This window comes from Panthera uncia, chromosome D2, assembly GCF_023721935.1.
Source record: "Panthera uncia isolate 11264 chromosome D2, Puncia_PCG_1.0, whole genome shotgun sequence".
Taxonomy (NCBI): Eukaryota; Metazoa; Chordata; class Mammalia; order Carnivora; family Felidae; genus Panthera; species Panthera uncia.
Window position 1 is genome coordinate 12,457,080 of NC_064818.1, and position 17,557 is coordinate 12,474,636.

Genomic DNA, 17,557 nt, shown 5'->3' on the forward strand with positions numbered 1-17,557 from the left:
GAAAAAAATAGAAAATGCAGAAAAGCATTGCATTTCAGTGGCTAGTCAGAACCAAACCTTGAGAAATGATACTCCTTTTCTGAGTAGTCTTTGATGGCTTCATAGAAGGTGATGTTTTAGGAATGGTTTACCAAGGTGGGAGACTTCTTGGTAAAATTAGGGGGAGGTGGTTGGTTTGTATTTGTAAACCAGGAAGGCGCATGTGCAGAGGTCAAATGGCAAAGAAAACTTGCCTCAGGTGTCCGGTCCCTCCTCCCATGGCCTGCTGTGGGCCATCAGGCATGTCTGTTCTACTCCCCTCTTTCTGGAATTTGTATACTGCTAGCACTGGGGACCAGGAGACAGCAGAATCCACTCTCTTTCTCCCCATCACCAACTGTTTGATATTGAACCGAGAACACTGTTCAAAAACTTCCCATTATTAAACATTTACACCTTTAAACTATTCAAGTCCTCACTGAAGTAATTGACTTAACTTTGTTTTTAACACAGGAAACCTGATGTTACTTTGGACTTTATGCTTCCGAGAAGAACAAGCTTGTCATCTGATAGCAATAAAACATTTTGCATGATTGGCCACTGTTCATCATCCCAAGAAGAGTTTTTGCAATTGGCTGGAAAATGGGACCTGGGAAATTTACTCCTCTTCAACGGTATACTTTTTTCCTTCAAAGCGTTTCCAGTTTCTTCTTTCAGTTAACAAGTATTAAACTAGTAAATTTTCCTGGATAATAATCCAGGATATTAATCCCTATTCCTTCACTTGTACTTAGTAAGTATTACATTTCCTAGATACCAAGATGCACTTCTAAAATATTTCAACATTTTTATAATATAGATGTTTCTTAGAATTGATATATATGTTTAATGCAGGGGTGTATGTCATACCTCCTACCAGCCTCCCCCAAAAGGGAAGCGCATATCAAATCAATTTTGTTTTATAATCTAGGAAAATACAGAATTGACAAGTAAACTTAGAATGATTATCTCTTACTTATAATTTTAGTATATTCTTTTTTTTAATTTTCTTAATGTTTATTTTTGTGAGAGAGAGAGAGACAGAGTACGAGTGGGGGAGGGGCAGAGAGCGAAGGAGACACAGAATCCAAAGCAGGCTCCAGGCTCTGAGTAGTCAGCACAGAGCCCGATACAGGGCTCGAACCCATGGACCATGAGATCAATGACCCGAGCCGAAGGCAGATGCTTAACCAACTGAGCCATCCAGGCAGCCCAATTTTAGTATATTCTGTAAGAATATCAAATTTTAGGGAAAAAAAGAAATATATGATTTAAAAATATATATCACTAAAAAACTTAAAAATAAAAATAAAAAATGTATAATCACTAAACCTGGCACATAATAGCATTCAGGCAGTGTTTATTGAATAGATAGAAGAATGGAGGAAGAGATATCAATTCATATTTATTTTAAAAAGGAATTTACTGAAGTATGGTTTCCATTTATTTAAAAAAGGCAAAACAAAACCAAAGTAACTGTTTTCTATCTTAAGGAAAAAATAGAAATTTTATTATTTTATTTTATCACAAGCTTCACAGTTAACTTTATGTATATTAATTCATTTCCCGTCCATACTTGGCATAGGTTATTTGCTCATGACACCAATTTGGAATGTGAGACTTTATCAATTTTATAGAGATAAAAGAATCTGACAAAAATAACTAACTCTTGATTTCTTGCTTTTTATGAAAAATTCTGGTTGGAGTATGATAAATAAATAACTTTATTTTCTTGTTCAGGAGCTAAGATTGATTCACAAGAGGCCTTTTATCTATATGCTTGTGGACCCAACCATACATCTATAATGCCATGTAAATATGGCAAGCCTGCGAATGACTTCTCCAAATATATTAATAAGGACATTTTGCGATGTGAAAAAATCAGAGAACTTTTTATGACCAAGAAGGAAGTGGACATTGGTCTCTTAATTGTAAGTTTTCATTTCATAAGTTTAAATTTTTTAGTAACTGATAATTCATGGTTATAAAATGTGTAATTAGCTATGAATTAGATTTCTAAAGTTTCTCTTCTTTCTTACTCAACATTTTCTTTCCTTAAGAACATGTTTCTTTCTTAAAAAAAAAAAAAAGCAACCTGAAATACTCAGAATTTGTTTTCGGGTTTCAAATGTTTATTCCCTTTTCCTTAGAACTATATTTCCATACGAAGCATTAGTTTAGTTTATACGTACTAATCATTCAAGAAAAATGTTTATGATATGGTGCAAATATAACATCTGTTAGCGTAAAAAATACTGCTCATTATATTTCATTTCCATACTTATAGATAAGTAGTAATTTTTATTGATAGTATTATTTTTATTTATAAATATTCCGATTTTAAAATATTTATTCTTTGATATCAGTAACAACCAGGAATTTTGCTTGCAAAATATTGCTAACTCTGGTTATATGAGACTCTCATGTTGTTTTTTTATACACTATTGTAATTTTTTGTTCAAGTGTATAGTTCAGGAGTTTGTGGTAGGTATTTTTCATTATAGCAACTAGAAAGCTGAGCCTTCATAGTCTTAGAAGATCTACTAAAAACTGGTAGATCTGGCCAGGAAACTGGGTTCCTTCTCTTGCTTCTTAGAGGTACAGTTATAGGTCAGAGATTTTACTTGAAGGAGACTACTAGTTTGGAATGTATTTTGTTGTTGTTATTGTTGCTGTTGTTAGTGAGATGTGTACTGCACAATCAAAATAAATTCTATTTTAAAGCTGTAACATTTGACTAAAGGAAAGGAGAAGTTCTAGCAGAGATATTTTGTAAAATACATGTTAAGTCTTAAGTGGTGTTAAATATGTAACTGTGGTAAAGCGGATAGAGAGTAGATACGTATGGAATTTGACTTATGATCTGATATTGTGTACACAATAGTTTTCTCCCTAAGGAGTATCCAAAAAGGGGGGTTGGGAGCATTTGGCCGGTCCATTATGATTGAGTGATGACCAGGGATGCTAAATGTTCTGCAATGCAAGGGCAGTATTATATAGAGCACAGAATTATCCTACCCCAAATGTGTCACCATTAAGAAAACATGCTTTAGGGAAATGTTTCTCAAACCTAAGCGTACAGCAGAGTCACCCAGAGGATTTATTAAAACACAAGTTGCTGGGCCAGACTTTTGGATTCAGGGGTCTGAAGTGTGGCCCAAGCAATTTGCATTTTTAACAAATCCCAGATGACACTGTTGGCTGCTGCTTGCTGGTTCAGGACCACACGTTGAGAATCTATGCTTTAGGCAGACCAAGGAGTTACACAACCAGTGTTTGTTCAAATAATAATTTTAACTCTCTAGTTTTTGGTTAATCCATTTGTTTTCACACACACACACACACACACACACACACACACACACACACATTTCCTTAATCCTTTTATTTTGCTTGAAAAGAATATATTGAAGTCATAAGATTTAACATAAATTATCACAAATGAAAATTCTAAGGATTTGATGCGACAACTCTTTTTAGAAAGCAAATTTTTAAGCCTGATTTAGTAATTTGGGGATTATGAGTTCATGAGCGAAAAGTCTGGCAAGCCGCTGGTGCCAGGTGGGAGTTGTTTCACGTAGATGAACGTTTGTCAGCTTTCTGTTGAAAACTACTGCAGGTTTAAGATTTTGTTTTACCCAGAATATCATATACAATAGACCGTGTTGTCACTTTAGTTGGTATACAAATATGCTAGATGATGTCTGGATGAAATTGTGTTTAAGTTTAAATCGCCATGGTTGAAAATGATCCCAGCTTAAGGCCCCCACAGCTTCTGGGAGAAAACACTGAACCAGGGTACATGATTTCCCCAAGCCTGAGTGCCCCACCGGAGTCAGAACCTGATCGAAACTGCCCTCTGCGTGGGAGAAATATTGAAAATTCTATTCAGTTTTAGTAGGAATGCTGATAGTCTGGAATTTTATTCTGGTGGAAAGATCTGACTTAGAGTCACTTGTAAATGAGTAGCCAGCCTGTGAACAAACACATTCCCCAAAGCAAAAAATTTGAATACATTGATGCAGAGTTCCCATCTCATAAGGTTGTCAAGATCGGTTAATATTTGTAAGTGCAAAGAACAGTGCCTGGTATGTAATGAGTGTGGTGTATAAGACTCAGCTGTTCTTAGTAGTAACAGTGTAATTTCATGTTTATTCTAAAATGGTTAAACCTGGAATCTTCTCAGCCTTGACAAGGTTTATACAATTGTTCACTGCCATTGAAACTGATCTCCTTTGTGAGGAGCCATCTTGCTTCCCACATTCATCTTTGTTTCGTGTACCGTCTATCAAAGAGAACAATTTGTTGGGTAACTTTCCACTTTGAAATGCTTGTTTGCTGGTTGATAACTTACTTTTGTCAATTTTGTTTAGTTGCTAAAGGAATATATTTGTGTTTCAGGAAAGTCTTTCCGTTGTTTACACAACTAACTGTCCTGCTCAGTATACCATCTATGAGCCAGTTATTAGACTTAAAGGCCAGATGAAAACCCAACTCTCTCAGAGGCCCTTCAGCTCAAAAGAAGTTCAGAGCATCTTGTTAGAACCTCATTATCTAAAGAATCTCCGGCCTACGGAATGTAAAACTATTCAAGGTGTCCTGCACGAGATCGGTGGAACTGGTATATTTGTTTTTCTCTTTGCCAGGGTAAGAATCACTGAGTATGGTTTTATCTGAAACCAAACTACTTCTTTAATACTGTTAAATTTCAGTGTTTATTTTTAATTACAGAAACAGTTATACATCAACCATATTAAACTTTTAAGATAAAGAAATCATGTTGTTTATGATGTCATCAAGCTTTCTGCCACACGTGGTGAAAATTTCTCTTAACTTATGGAGATTTTAGAAGTTTTCTATTATCCAGAAATGTAATTAAGACAATTAAATGTGAAATATACAAGATTTAATGGGGCATCTGGTTGGCTCCGTCGGTAGAGCAGGCAACCCTTGATCTCTGTCGGGGTCATGAGTTCAAGCCCCACATCAGGCATAGAGATTACATTAATAAAATAAGCAAATAAATAAATAAGATTTAAATTGTCAATGAGAGGAGGAATACATATTATAGTAACAAAAAGAAGAAAGATGTTCTTTGGACAAGATTGGGTGCATTCAAGGTGGCATGGCCATAGACAAGGAATGTATTCTTTAAAATAAGGTTTGTGAAGCCTGTTTTTCCCAAGCTTCCAGCTGCATGGGGGAAAAAAAACCAAGGGTCAGCAAGTAACTCCCCCCAAAATAATTTGAGTTTGTTTAGCTTTCTTAAAGAAAAGGAGAAATGTAAAAAGTTTGACTTGTGTCATGAGTACTATATTAGAATAAATTGTTTAAATTATCTGTTCTACTTAGTCGTCTCAGGGTGGGGACAATATCTTTCCTGACATAGAGTAGACAATCAATAAATATATACTGACTGTTTACAGGGATCGCTGAAATCCAAAATCAGGAGTACAAATGGTACTAATCATCTCCTTCCTCAAGGCCCATATCCTTGTTTAAATAAAGCAGGCTTGATCTTCTTTCCTCAGAATTTTATTCCTAGGTGTAACTTCTGCAACATTTGCAAATTTCCACAGCCTCCCCAACTGGATTTTTTTCCTTCAGTGGGACCACCTTTGATTAATTTTGCAATAATAGGCATATCAGTGTGTGTTATTATCATTACCATTCTTATAAATGTTTTGTCAGGATTGACTCACCATACTCTAACCTGTTTTTTCTTCTTCCTTTTTCAAACTTTTTTTTTTTCATCCAGTATCTAGTTGAGTAGATTTTCCCTTCGTGTTTTAAAATGAAAAGCTCTTTAACTCATCAACATTCTGTGATCAACTTTTATAACTTATAGTTTCAAAATGTGTATCCTTGGTTTTTGTTCTTTCATCAAGTTATTACACATAATTTTGTTATGATTACTCTCACACAATGACTAGATCCTAGAGAAAATGGCTCATCTTTTACACACACTCAGGATCTTGCCAATAAGACTTCTAAAGTACATTGTAACACTTAAAACTTAGAAACTTTCTTTAGCATTTTTCCTTCTCTGCTACAAAAAGAAAATTCAGTCTCCTTAAAAACCTTACATGTGTTGGGGCACCTGGGTGGCTCAGCCAGTTAAGTGTCTGACTTCAGCTCAAGTCATGATCTCACACTTTGTGAGTTCTAGGCTCCCTGCTGGCAGCACAGAGCCTGCTTGGGATCCTCTGGCCCCCTCTCTCGCTGCCCCTCCCTCTCTCTTTCTCAAAAATAAACAAACATTAAAAAAAACCCAAAAAACAAAAAAACCTTCCATGCATAGCCTGCCTTTTGAACCAGATCTCTGCCATCCAGCCAAATAAGCAAACTGCACCCTCCGAGCTGTACCGGGAACTTCGAGTTTTAGACCCTCACCTGTCTCTTGTCTCTCGCTCCCACCCACCTGCTGTTCCTACTTTCTAGGATTTTACTGTCTTTCCAGGCCATCTTCTCTCCATTTAGACTTCCCTAACCCAAGCAGAGTAGAGTCAGGAGTAGTTTCTGTGCCCTTGTGACATTCATACTATCTCATTCTTCTTTGCCTTTAATCGTGATAGTAAGATGTGTCTTTCTTATACATAGTAGTTGTCAGAAATCACTGGTTTAATTGAAGTACAAGGCAAATCTCTGGTTTTCATACATACATCTTGTCTTTTGACTAGATAGTAGGCCCCACTGGGGGCACGCATCATGCCTTTACTTCTTTGTTATCTCCCACAGCATGTAACGCACAGCCTATCTGTTGATTCACTGAAATGACATTTGCTGACATTTCAAATCACTAATAAAACGCTACTGACTTATACAGTTGTAAGTGTTATTTTCGTTCATTTATACTATATTCAAGAGACTAAAATTGTAGGATTTATGTCTTTCAGTTTTGTTTATAATTCTTAAATGATGACAAAGTGTGAGCAAAAAAAAATAGCTTTCAAATAAAACTGATGGTTTGATGTTATATAATAATATATAATCCCACATGTTAAATTTTTCTCTCAATAAATTATTTTTTAGGTTGTGGAACTCAGCAACTGTGAAGAAACTCAAGCATTAGCACTGAGAGTTATACTCTCATTAATTAAATACAACCAACAGAGAATACATGAATTAGAAAATTGTAATGGACTTTCCATGATTCATCAGGTGTTGATTAAACAAAAATGCGTTGTTGGTTTTCATGTTTTGAAGGTATGTCCTCATAAAATTTATTCTCATAGTTTCATATGCAGTGATACTTCTCTTCATTATAGTCTTCCGACAATAGAGTTTCATGTTTCGGTTATTCCTGAAGAAAATGAAGGAAACTCAACAGTGTATATTTAACCAAACTAAGATGCTCTTCTGGCTTTCTTCATCATTGACATAATTACATTTTTGCCTTCTTTCAAACATTTGAGAAGAGTGAGAGAAAAAAATTAACTCCTAGAATTTGAGATCTGGATGAAGTGTTGCTATCCCTTAGAGGCTGGCCCCTGCTTCTATAGAACGCTGAAATTAAGACCCACAGAGACACTGTTGTTTGCTTCAGCTCCCAGTTACGGAAGAGAACCTAGTTCTCTGGACGACTAGTGCTGTGCCATTTCCAGTAGGCAGTGCTGATAGAGAGTTAGTTTTCTAAGGTTACATTAGTTTTTATTTTGATCCAGCTATCATCAGATACTTAAATACCTTTCTAGCTAAAAGCACTTGGTAACATTGTGAACATATTTGTCTGAGGGTACTAGTACTAAGGCAAAAGACTGCTTTCACCCATGCCCTCAAGATCCATACATTTATGGCATGAATCCTTAGTACTTTTTGGAAAAGGTTTCAAAGCCTAACAGATTCATTGAATTTAAAAAAGAAAAATAGAAAGATAAATAAATAAAATGGAATGTTGGTTTTACCCATGTTTGAAACTGAATAATCATTTATAAATATTTCACAGTTTGTGTTTTTCGAATTATTTGAACTGTTTTGCAAAACAAATTAAAGACACTCTGTGAAAGGTTGAATTCTTCACTAGTCTCCCTGTGAATTTAATGTTATGACTGCAAAGATGGAAAGAATAATGTTTCTGTTGAATTTTTAGATTAATCAGTTATTAATGCATCTTGTGTTAACGCTGATTTTCCACAGACTCTTTTTGAAGGTTGCTGCGGTGAGGATATCATTCATGTCAACGAGAGTGGAGAGTTTAAGTTGGATGTAGAGTCTAATGCTATAATCCAAGATGTTAAACTGCTAGAGGAGCTCCTGCTTGACTGGAAGATATGGAATAAAGCCAAGGCATGTGCTTTTATTTTTAATGGTAAAAAACACATGACATGAATTTACCCTCGTCACAATTTGTAAGCACACCATACGGTATTAACTACATACACTGTGTCGAACAGCAGGTATCTAAGACTTTCGTCTTGCTTGGCTGCAACTGCGCCCGTTGCACACTCCGCCAGCTCTCCTGCCCTCTGCCCCTCTCCCTGGCAGCCACCATACCACTTTCTGTTTCTAAGGGCTTGATTACTTTCGATATGTCGTAGAAGCGGAACCATTCGGTATTTGTCTTTTTGCGATTGGCTGTTTCACTTAGGGTATGTCTTTAAGGTTCATCTGTGCCATAGTGCATGACCAGATCCCTTTCTTTTGTAAGATGAATAATATCCCATTGTATGTATATGCCACATTTCCTTTATCCATTCTTTCTATTAACAGACATTTAGGTTGCTTCCATATATTGGATTTTGTGAACGATGTTGCAATGGACTTGGGTGTGTGAATGTTTCTTTGAGATCCTATTTTCAATTCTTTTGGATATATACCCAGAAGTGGGATTGCTGAATCATATATTAATTCTATTTTTAATTTTTTTTTTTTTTTTAAAGAGAGAGAGAGGGAGGGAGAGAGCCCCGAGCAGGCTGTGTGCTGACGGCACAGAGCCTGATACAGGGCTCGATCCCACAAACTGTGAGATCATGACCTGAACCAAGATCAAGAGCCCATGCTTAACCAACTGAGCCACCCAGGTGCTCCTCTGGTTTTAATTTTTTAAGGCTCCCCTGCACCGTTTTCCATAAGACCTGCACCGTTTCACGGCACAAGGATTGCAATTTCTCCACATCTTTGCCAACAGTTGTTATCTTCCGGTTTTTTTGTTGGGTATGAGACGATATTTTATTGTGGTTTTGGTTTGCATTTCCCCGATATTTAGTGACGATGAGCATCTTTTCGTATACTTGTTGGCCATCTGTACGTTTTCTTTGGGGAAATGTCTTTTCAAGTTCTTTGCCCATTTTTCAAATAGACTATTTGATTTTTTGTTATTGAGTTTTAAGAGTCCTCTATGTACTCTGGATATTAATCCTTCATCTGATACATGGTTTGCAAATATTTTCGCCCATTCTGTAGGGTTTTCTTTCACTTTATTGTTTCCTTTGTGCACAGAGAGATGTGTACTTTTTAAAAACTGTTTATTTGTTTTGAGGGAGAGAGAGCATGCACACACAAGTGGGAGAGGGGCGGAGAGAGGGAGAGAGAATACCAAGCAGGCTCCGCACTGTCAGCAAAGAGGCCGACACAAAGCTCAATCCCATGACTCTGGGATCATGATCTGAGCTGAAATCAAGAGGCAGATACATAACCAACCGAGCCACCCAGGCACCCCTAGATGAATATTTAAAAGTACATGTCTCTTGGGGTACCTGGGTGGCTCAGTTGGTTAAGTGTCCAACTCTTGGTTTTGGCTCAGGTCACGATCCCAGGGTCATGGGATCAAGCCCCACATTGGGTTCCATGCTGAGTGGGGGGCCTGCTTGGTATTCTTTCTCTCTCTCCCTCTGCTCCTCTCCCACTCATGTGTGTACTCTCTCTCTCAAAAAAAAAAAAAAAAAAATTAAATACTCATCTAAATTAAATATTCATCTAATCATTCTTCTAAAGAACAGAACAAACTTACTACTTCAGTGTAATGTTAATTAATGGAAGTGTGGCGATTATTTCCTGTGCAAGGTTTTGAGCAGCCATGGGTAATGCTGAGCTGGAAGGTCAGCATGAGAACTTGAGCTACCTGGGATTAGCTAAGAGCAGTATGCAGGCTGGAAAACATGGAGCTCATTTGAATCAACTGGGAACTTACATCTATCATAAACTCTGAAAGGGAATCATGCTAAGAGTCTAGAGAGTCAGGTCAAGGTGAGGGAAATGGACACGCTTCTAAGTAGGGGAGCCAAGTTGCCCAGGAGTCATAAAGCTGAATCAGAATATATAGGGAAAGGCTATAAAGCCTTGACTTCATTATAGGCATAAGTTAAGGTACATGGTGTGATCTTAGGTCTAGGCACAGCATCTCAACCACTGGATGGTCTTCACAAGGATCCAGTCAGGGAATGAATATAGGACTATTTCCTTTCTGCCCTAGTTTTTAACGATCTTTTTGGTATAAGCTCTTATAAGCTCCTTAGCTGTAGTGTAGATTATAGATTTTCTAGAGTTATTTAGAGCATAACAACATTACCGTCAAACATAATTAAAGACCAATTTATTATATAGGTATTCAGCATACACCTTTAGATTTTTTTTAAAAATCAGGTATTCCTAAATTTGGCAGTAGTCTGCCCAAATTTATTCATTATCAACAGTAATCTGTTGGAAAGCTGAAAGAAACCTTTGTAATCTATTATTAATAAAGATAAATTTTGACCAAGCATCCTAGAGGACAGAATTATTTTTCTAAATATTCCTATAGAAAATTATATTACAAAAGTATTCTCATATGAAGATACAATCTTCCAGTTATAAAATAAGTAAGACATGGGGATGTCTATATACAGCATAAGGATATAATATGATATATATATTGTGGCCCAAGCCATATCAATAATATGATGACAACTTTGTATAGTGACAGATGGTAACTGTATTTCTCATGGTAACCATTTCATAACATATATAAATATTGATTCACTGTGTTATATACCAGAAATGAATATGATATTGTATGTCAATTATTCTTCAAAAGAAAAAAAAAAAAAGAAGACATCAAAGAATATGCAGCCATACATGGGGAAGTCTCATAGTGTTGTGTTAAGCAGCTAATTGAACCATTGCTTTTTCTAGATTTTATGGTACTTACAATTTTTTAAACTTTGTAATTTGTCGTGATTTCTTTTCTCATTCTGAATAAATTCTCACTTTCAGACTAAATAATAACCATATATATATATATATATATATATATATATGCATGCATAAAAATATGTGTAATGTTGCATGGGGAAAAAGCAAATGTACAGTGATAGCAGATATAAACAAAGGCAGCATAAATACGAACGTATAGGAAAGAATCAGCTCAGTTGTAGACTGGAAGATGGAACCTAACTGAAGGTAGACAGTTGTTGTGGTTAGTATTTCAAAAGAGGATGCTAATTTGAGGTTGTTGATCAAAAAACAAAACATTTCTTACTGAATTCAAAAGTGATACAGATACTTCTGTGAATTGGAAATAAGATTTTCTGTCCTAATTAAGAATTGTTAACTGAGTTTGTCTTTTGCTTTTGGTTGGTTGTTTACTTTGCCACCATTCTATTTGGTACTGTTTTTTCAGACCTGAGGCAAGTTTTCATACCTGGCCTGCCTTGTGTTCCAAGTTCTCATATGCCTTTTTCTTTTAGGGCCTCGTGGCCCTATCTTATGAGGAGAGAGGCCTGGGTTATAATAATATGATTAAGTCGTTCAATTCCTGGGCCTTTTCATTGTTTGTTACTATCAAATAACAGCAGCAGAAATAGCAAGACCTGTGGCCCAAGCCAGTTAATTTTGTCTTTTGTTAGCGTCTTTGTTAAAAGGTCATTTGGAATAACAAAATGAGGTGAAGATTATCTCTCAATATTGGTTGTCTGTATAAGATTCCTCTTTCTACATTATTGAGTGTAATTTAAGATTGATTCCACATGGGAGAATGATTTTTAAGGGACTTTACAAGGATGTTTGAAGATATACAGTAATTATGCAGAGAATTCTGTTATTTGGACTTAAAAGTAAATCAGCCTAAAATGCAGAATTTTCACATTATTGGTGAGTTTTCTCAATTTAGTACAATTTGTTCTAAAGTTATTTACTTAAATGCTGTATACACAAAGAAGCATTGAAGTTTATGCATTTGCAATAATGCTCTTTGAAAACGCATTATTAGTAAACACTTATATTGATCATGTGTGTGTTTTCTCCGTATCGAATAAATCCCTCAAGATAATTCATCTTTTGAAAATACTATATATTATATAACATCACAGAAAGGTTAATGTAGTGAAGCACCTAATGCCACATGGAATTCAGCGTATTTAGAAATGACCTCCTGACAGAAAATAGTAACAATAATAATAGTCTGGAGTAAATGTTAAGATGTGCTTTTTCAGACACATTTAATCCTTGACCCTGAGTATGTACGCAACGGGTAGACTGAGCTGTCACGTGTCTTCTTCTAAAACGCGTGTGGCACGGCTTTCAGTAACCACGTGCTGACTGGTGTGTGTTTATTTTCTCAGCGCGGAGCCTGGGAAGCCCTGCTGGCGGCTCTGGAGGTCCTCATCAGAGCAGATCACCAGCAGCACGTCTTCAATATAAAGCAGTTACTGAAGGCTCGCGTGGTCCATCACTTTCTACTGACTTGTCAGGTTTTGCAGGTACTTTCCACGTAACTCTGCTTCGGGGAGATTTTCTGTAATCCCTTATTTACTCGCTCAAGGTTATGAACTCAAATTTTTGTGGGATTTCAGTGGAATTTCTTTCTCTTCTCCGCCTTCCCTGATCTCCTGGCTCCCTTCTTTCAGCAAACGGCAGAGGACTTTCTCAACCCCCGGCCTCCTACTGCTCAGTCTTCACACTGTCGTCATTCCTAACTCAACCTCAGAAGAACAGCTCTATTTCTGCCTTGTTTCTTTATGCTGGGGCATTTGAGTATCAACCATAGCAAAATGGGTACTTGTCGCAAGCTTGGCACAGTGGCGGTCCGGTAGCCAGCGAGGCCCGTCTGAGGCTTGATTATTGCTGACTGAAACTCACTCCACACTCCTTAAATAACAAGTGCAAGTATGTTTTGTTTGACTAAGTGTGAGCTTGCCGAAGATCTCTAGAATCCGCATATTGAAAATGTATCCAAAATATTAAGTGAAAAAGTGGCACCGACCTCACCAGTAGTGTCTGTGCTGTGGCCTGGCTTCTGGTTTGATGTTTTGGCTCGGCTTTCACAGCTGTCCTTTTATCAGTTTGGTTGATGTATGAGAATATTTTTCAAGTTCATTTGTTTCTCCAGCGAGGCCTCTAGTAGAACTTGATCAGGTCAGATAAGTACAGATGTTCCCTGGGAGCGGTAATACTGTTTTTAATGCCTTTGTTTCGGTGACACCAGTGGCTTTCCATTGCACTTGGGATGAAATCCGGAACCTGTGGCAATATTTAAAGAAAGCATGTATGCCCCAGTGACCACTCCAGCCTCATCTCATGCCAGGGCAGCCCCCCTGGTTTTTTTTTTTTTTTTTTTTCTCTTCCTTAAAACCTTCCTTAAAAGGTTCCTGAACCTTTTTCGCTCGCAGGGCACAGTTTTTCTGGTTGAGAAGTTTTTGATCCCATTCTTTCCATCTGGCCGCCAGGCTAATCCTTCATGCCTCCACTTTAAATTTACTTCCTGAGAGAAGCCCTCCCTTCTCTTTCCATCTAGTGTAACCCTTTCCCCTCCCTCCACTCGCTCTCTCTCTCTCTCTCCACACACATGCATTTGTTAGTGTCACATCGTCATTTATGAAACTATGGTTTATTTCCCTCTGTAAACCTGCTGAGGGCAGGGATAATGTTTTTTCTTGATCTCATTGTAACCCCAGTACTTGGCACATAATAGGCTTCCAATAAATATTCACTGAATGAATCAATTCTAAAAAACAAAAACATTTTACTGCCTTTCTTGGGCCCTGTGGTAAATTAGACTGTTGTCTTCAGGAATATAATACAGTGATCTCTGAGACCCCTTGCTTGCTGAATATTTTATGTAACATTTACACAGCAGTTTTTCTCTAAATCAGTTTCTTTGTATATCCACTTTGAAACTTGCTGACTAATTTTCAAAGAGCACACAAGACAGTGTGAAGATCTTATTCAGTCTTTCCATGGCAGAAAAGTAACACTTGTAAACTTGGGGATTTCTATATATATATATTCTCATTTTCATATATTTATAAAAATGCTAGAAAAATCTAGGTACCAGTTCCATTCCCTGAAAAATATACTTCTTCACCCTTCTTCATTCAGAGAGCCCATTATCCAATTAACAGTTACTAATTAAGAATAGTTTTATATTAGGTATTGTGGGAAGTATGTAAAGAAATGAACTTAATTGTTGCCTTTAATACATCTCAGAGTATTTAAGGAAGATAGGTAAATTGGTAGTTTATTGGATGTGGGCGATTTCATTAGTTCATGAGTACAGTGCAAAGAACTTGAACTCAGGTGATGAAAACAGGAGTGTAAAAGTAGGGGGCAAATATGAAAGAGATTGTAAAGAGAACTAATAGGGCTTGATTCTGTCTAAATAGCTGCAGGAGAAGTGAAATATATAATGCACAATTTCAAGCTGGGAATCTGGGAGGATGATAGCATCATCAAAGAAGGAATTGAACACACAAGTTCTGCAGCTTACGCATTCTGCATTTGAGATTATGGTTGGACGTTCGGTGGTCGTGACCACTGGGCACGTAGATGTGCAAGATTGGAACTGGGGAGGGGGATGAGGAGGACAGATGGGGAATTGTGTGCATGGATGTCACAGAGAAGCAATGGAGATGGACAGATGAGCTCTATAAGATAAACAGTGTAGTAAAAGGATCGTAGAAAGGCCTGTGGCGGTCACCTCCAGAAATATCCATTTCCATGTATGAAACAGGAAAAAGGAGCTGTTGACAGATGTAGAAAGAGTAGTCGAAGAGCTCAGAGAAGAACCAGGAAACAACAAAGTGAAAGCCAAGGGTGGGCAGAGGGGGGAAGGAAAAGGTGGTCTCTAGAGCCAAATAATGTGGAAGGTTCAAAGAAAATGTAGACAGATAAAGGGCCACCGATAGAAATTCTTAATGACCAGGTTTCGGAGACTTTCAGCAGCATGTGTGGTAGACTCATTGGAGACAGTGAGAATAAATTATGATTAAAAAGTTCAGCAGGGAAAGAAAAGAGAAACAGAAAGTTAACAAAAGTTTCCCAAAGTTCAAGTTACAGGATTTTTTTTTTTTTTAATGATGTAAGATAGCAGTGACTTTTTATAAGGAGTCAGTGGAGAGGACAAGATTGAAGAAACATGGGCCGGGATAGACTTGGGAACGAAGGGCTGAGGTGGTGACCAGGATGGTGGAAGGCACAAGGGGCACTATTTGGCTGTGGCAGAGGTAGCCCTGAGTTGGAAGGCAAGAGACCTGTGTGCTTGGCTTGCCTTGGCTAGGCCACTTGGCACTTGTGAGATCTTGGCAGGGGAGTTTGGGCTTTCTTCTGTAGATTCCGTGTTCTCTTCTCAAATCTGAGGTTTCAGGGTGAACATCTAGGTTTTAAGTTTTCTGATTCAGGAATACATAAGAGCAAATGAAGAAAAGTGAGTGTGGAGATGTTTCATATATTCGGATGTATCACATGTATAGGGAGAGGGAAGATGGGGAAGTTTAACTCCCTCGGCCTTGATCTAGAGGCCAACTGCTCCCTCCTGGTGGGGTTGGAGGATATAAGTTATTTATTTATACCCGTCTTTATGTTTAGTAATTACTTGGCACCCTACCAGGTCTCCCTCTACCAGGCAATCGATGACGCAGTAGAGACGGCTCAGAGGTCTGGGTGTGAGTTGTAGTGGCATTACTTACATGTTTTCTGTGTGGTCAAAGTTAGTCCTACAATCACTTTGAGCTTCACATTCTAGAAAGGAAGGATGCAACCTCTCACAGCTGTTGTGAGAAAGAGCTTTGCAGACCGGCTCGCGGTGCAGGAATGTTACCAGATTTGCCTATTGTGAATTTCCCCTTCCGATCCCATCGTGGGAGTACCGAGGGGTGCCAGTAGTTGTCATAATAGAACGAATAGTAGCTAACATTTATATGTGGGGCTTACTGTATGTGAGGCACTCTTCAGAATTTTGTGTCATTTAGGCCTGATGACAACCCTGTGAAGTAACACAATCCTTCCCGTATTATAGAGAAAGAAACTGGGGCATGGAGATATTAAATATGCCCCAAATCACATAGCTAGTGAGTGGAGAAGCCAGAGTGCAAAGCGAGGCGGTTTGGCTCCTGAGCCATGCTCGTGAGTGCCCTGATGTAACTTTGTCTTGTTGGTTAAGATAAATGAGCTAGAATTAAGTTGCCATCGATTTTTATGAATGTTTAACGACAGGATTGCTTGAATTGGGAAGTAGCAACTCAGTTTAATGGTAAATCTGGTCAGATTAGAGTAGTAGACAACACAATTCTGTCTTAAAAGGAGTGTCTTGCTTAAATGAAAAATGTTAGTTAACGGTTCTCTTTAAATCTAAAGACAGTTTGATTTTTATTTTTTCAGGAACACAAAGAGGGGCAGCTTACATCCATGCCCCGAGAGGTTTGTAGATCATTTGTGAAAATTATAGCAGAAGTCCTTGGATCTCCTCCAGATTTGGAATTATTGACAATTATCTTCAATTTCCTTTTAGCAGTTCACCCTCCTACTAATACTTACGTTTGTCACAACCCCACAAACTTCTACTTTTCTTTACACATAGGTAGGTATAATCATTTTTATTAGATTTTGGCTATCTTCGTTTTTGTTCTTTTAATTCCCACTCAATTCACATTTGTTTGATATTCATTAAATGGCTCCTATGTGCTAGAACTGCCCTAATTACACACTGGGATTGGGACAGGGCATAGGCCATGGAATGAACCAGACATGGTCTCTGCCTTCAGAGAGCTTCAGTGCCAAGAAGAGAGAGGAGACAAATAACTCAAATAACTATAGAAAAAACAATATATGGTAAGTACCTAATAGATACAAAAGAAGGACTAATTCAATTTTAAAGGAGTGAGGGTTTCATCACGCAGCTGTGGAGAGAGAAGATTTAATAGATTCTATATCTGACATGGACACTGACAAATTTAGGTACAGTTTGACAGGTATATTGGAGAATTAGCATTCCAGGTGAAGAGAATGACTTAAAGGGAGAAAAAATGGAGAAAATAAAGAATAATGAATTTTACCTAAATATGCAGGATCTATAAAGGATTAGTGAGAAATAATACCATAAATATAGCTTGGGGGAAAAAAAGGCAGGGGGCGCCTAGGTGCCTCAGTCGGTTAAGTGTCTGACTTCGGCTCATGTTATGATCTCATAGTTCGTGGGTTTGAGCCCCGTATCAGGCTCTGTGCTGACAGCTCAAAGCCTGGAGCTTGCTTCAGATTCTGTGTCTCCTTTCTCTCTCCTCCTCCCCCACTCACACTTTCTCTCTCTCTCTCTCTCTCTCTCTCAAAAATAAATGTGTGTGTGTGTGTGTGT

The 17,557-nt window shown here is 37.7% G+C and overlaps 1 protein-coding gene across 11 annotated transcripts in view; it reads left to right on the forward strand.

Annotated features, from left to right (window-relative positions):
* LYST (lysosomal trafficking regulator) overlaps window positions 1-17,557 on the forward strand; it is a 252,313-nt gene that overhangs the window by 142,968 nt on the left and 91,788 nt on the right. For all 11 annotated transcript variants that reach the window (XR_007460678.1, XM_049644953.1, XM_049644958.1 and 8 more), the window contains 7 exons: window positions 493-653; window positions 1,759-1,949; window positions 4,420-4,665; window positions 7,051-7,224; window positions 8,155-8,304; window positions 12,555-12,692; window positions 16,588-16,786. Coding sequence is in view for 10 of the 11 variants with exons in the window: in XM_049644953.1 (XP_049500910.1) it covers window positions 493-653; window positions 1,759-1,949; window positions 4,420-4,665; window positions 7,051-7,224; window positions 8,155-8,304; window positions 12,555-12,692; window positions 16,588-16,786 (1,259 nt within the window). In the remaining variant the exon portion in view is untranslated. The remainder of the gene's footprint in view (window positions 1-492; window positions 654-1,758; window positions 1,950-4,419; window positions 4,666-7,050; window positions 7,225-8,154; window positions 8,305-12,554; window positions 12,693-16,587; window positions 16,787-17,557) is intronic.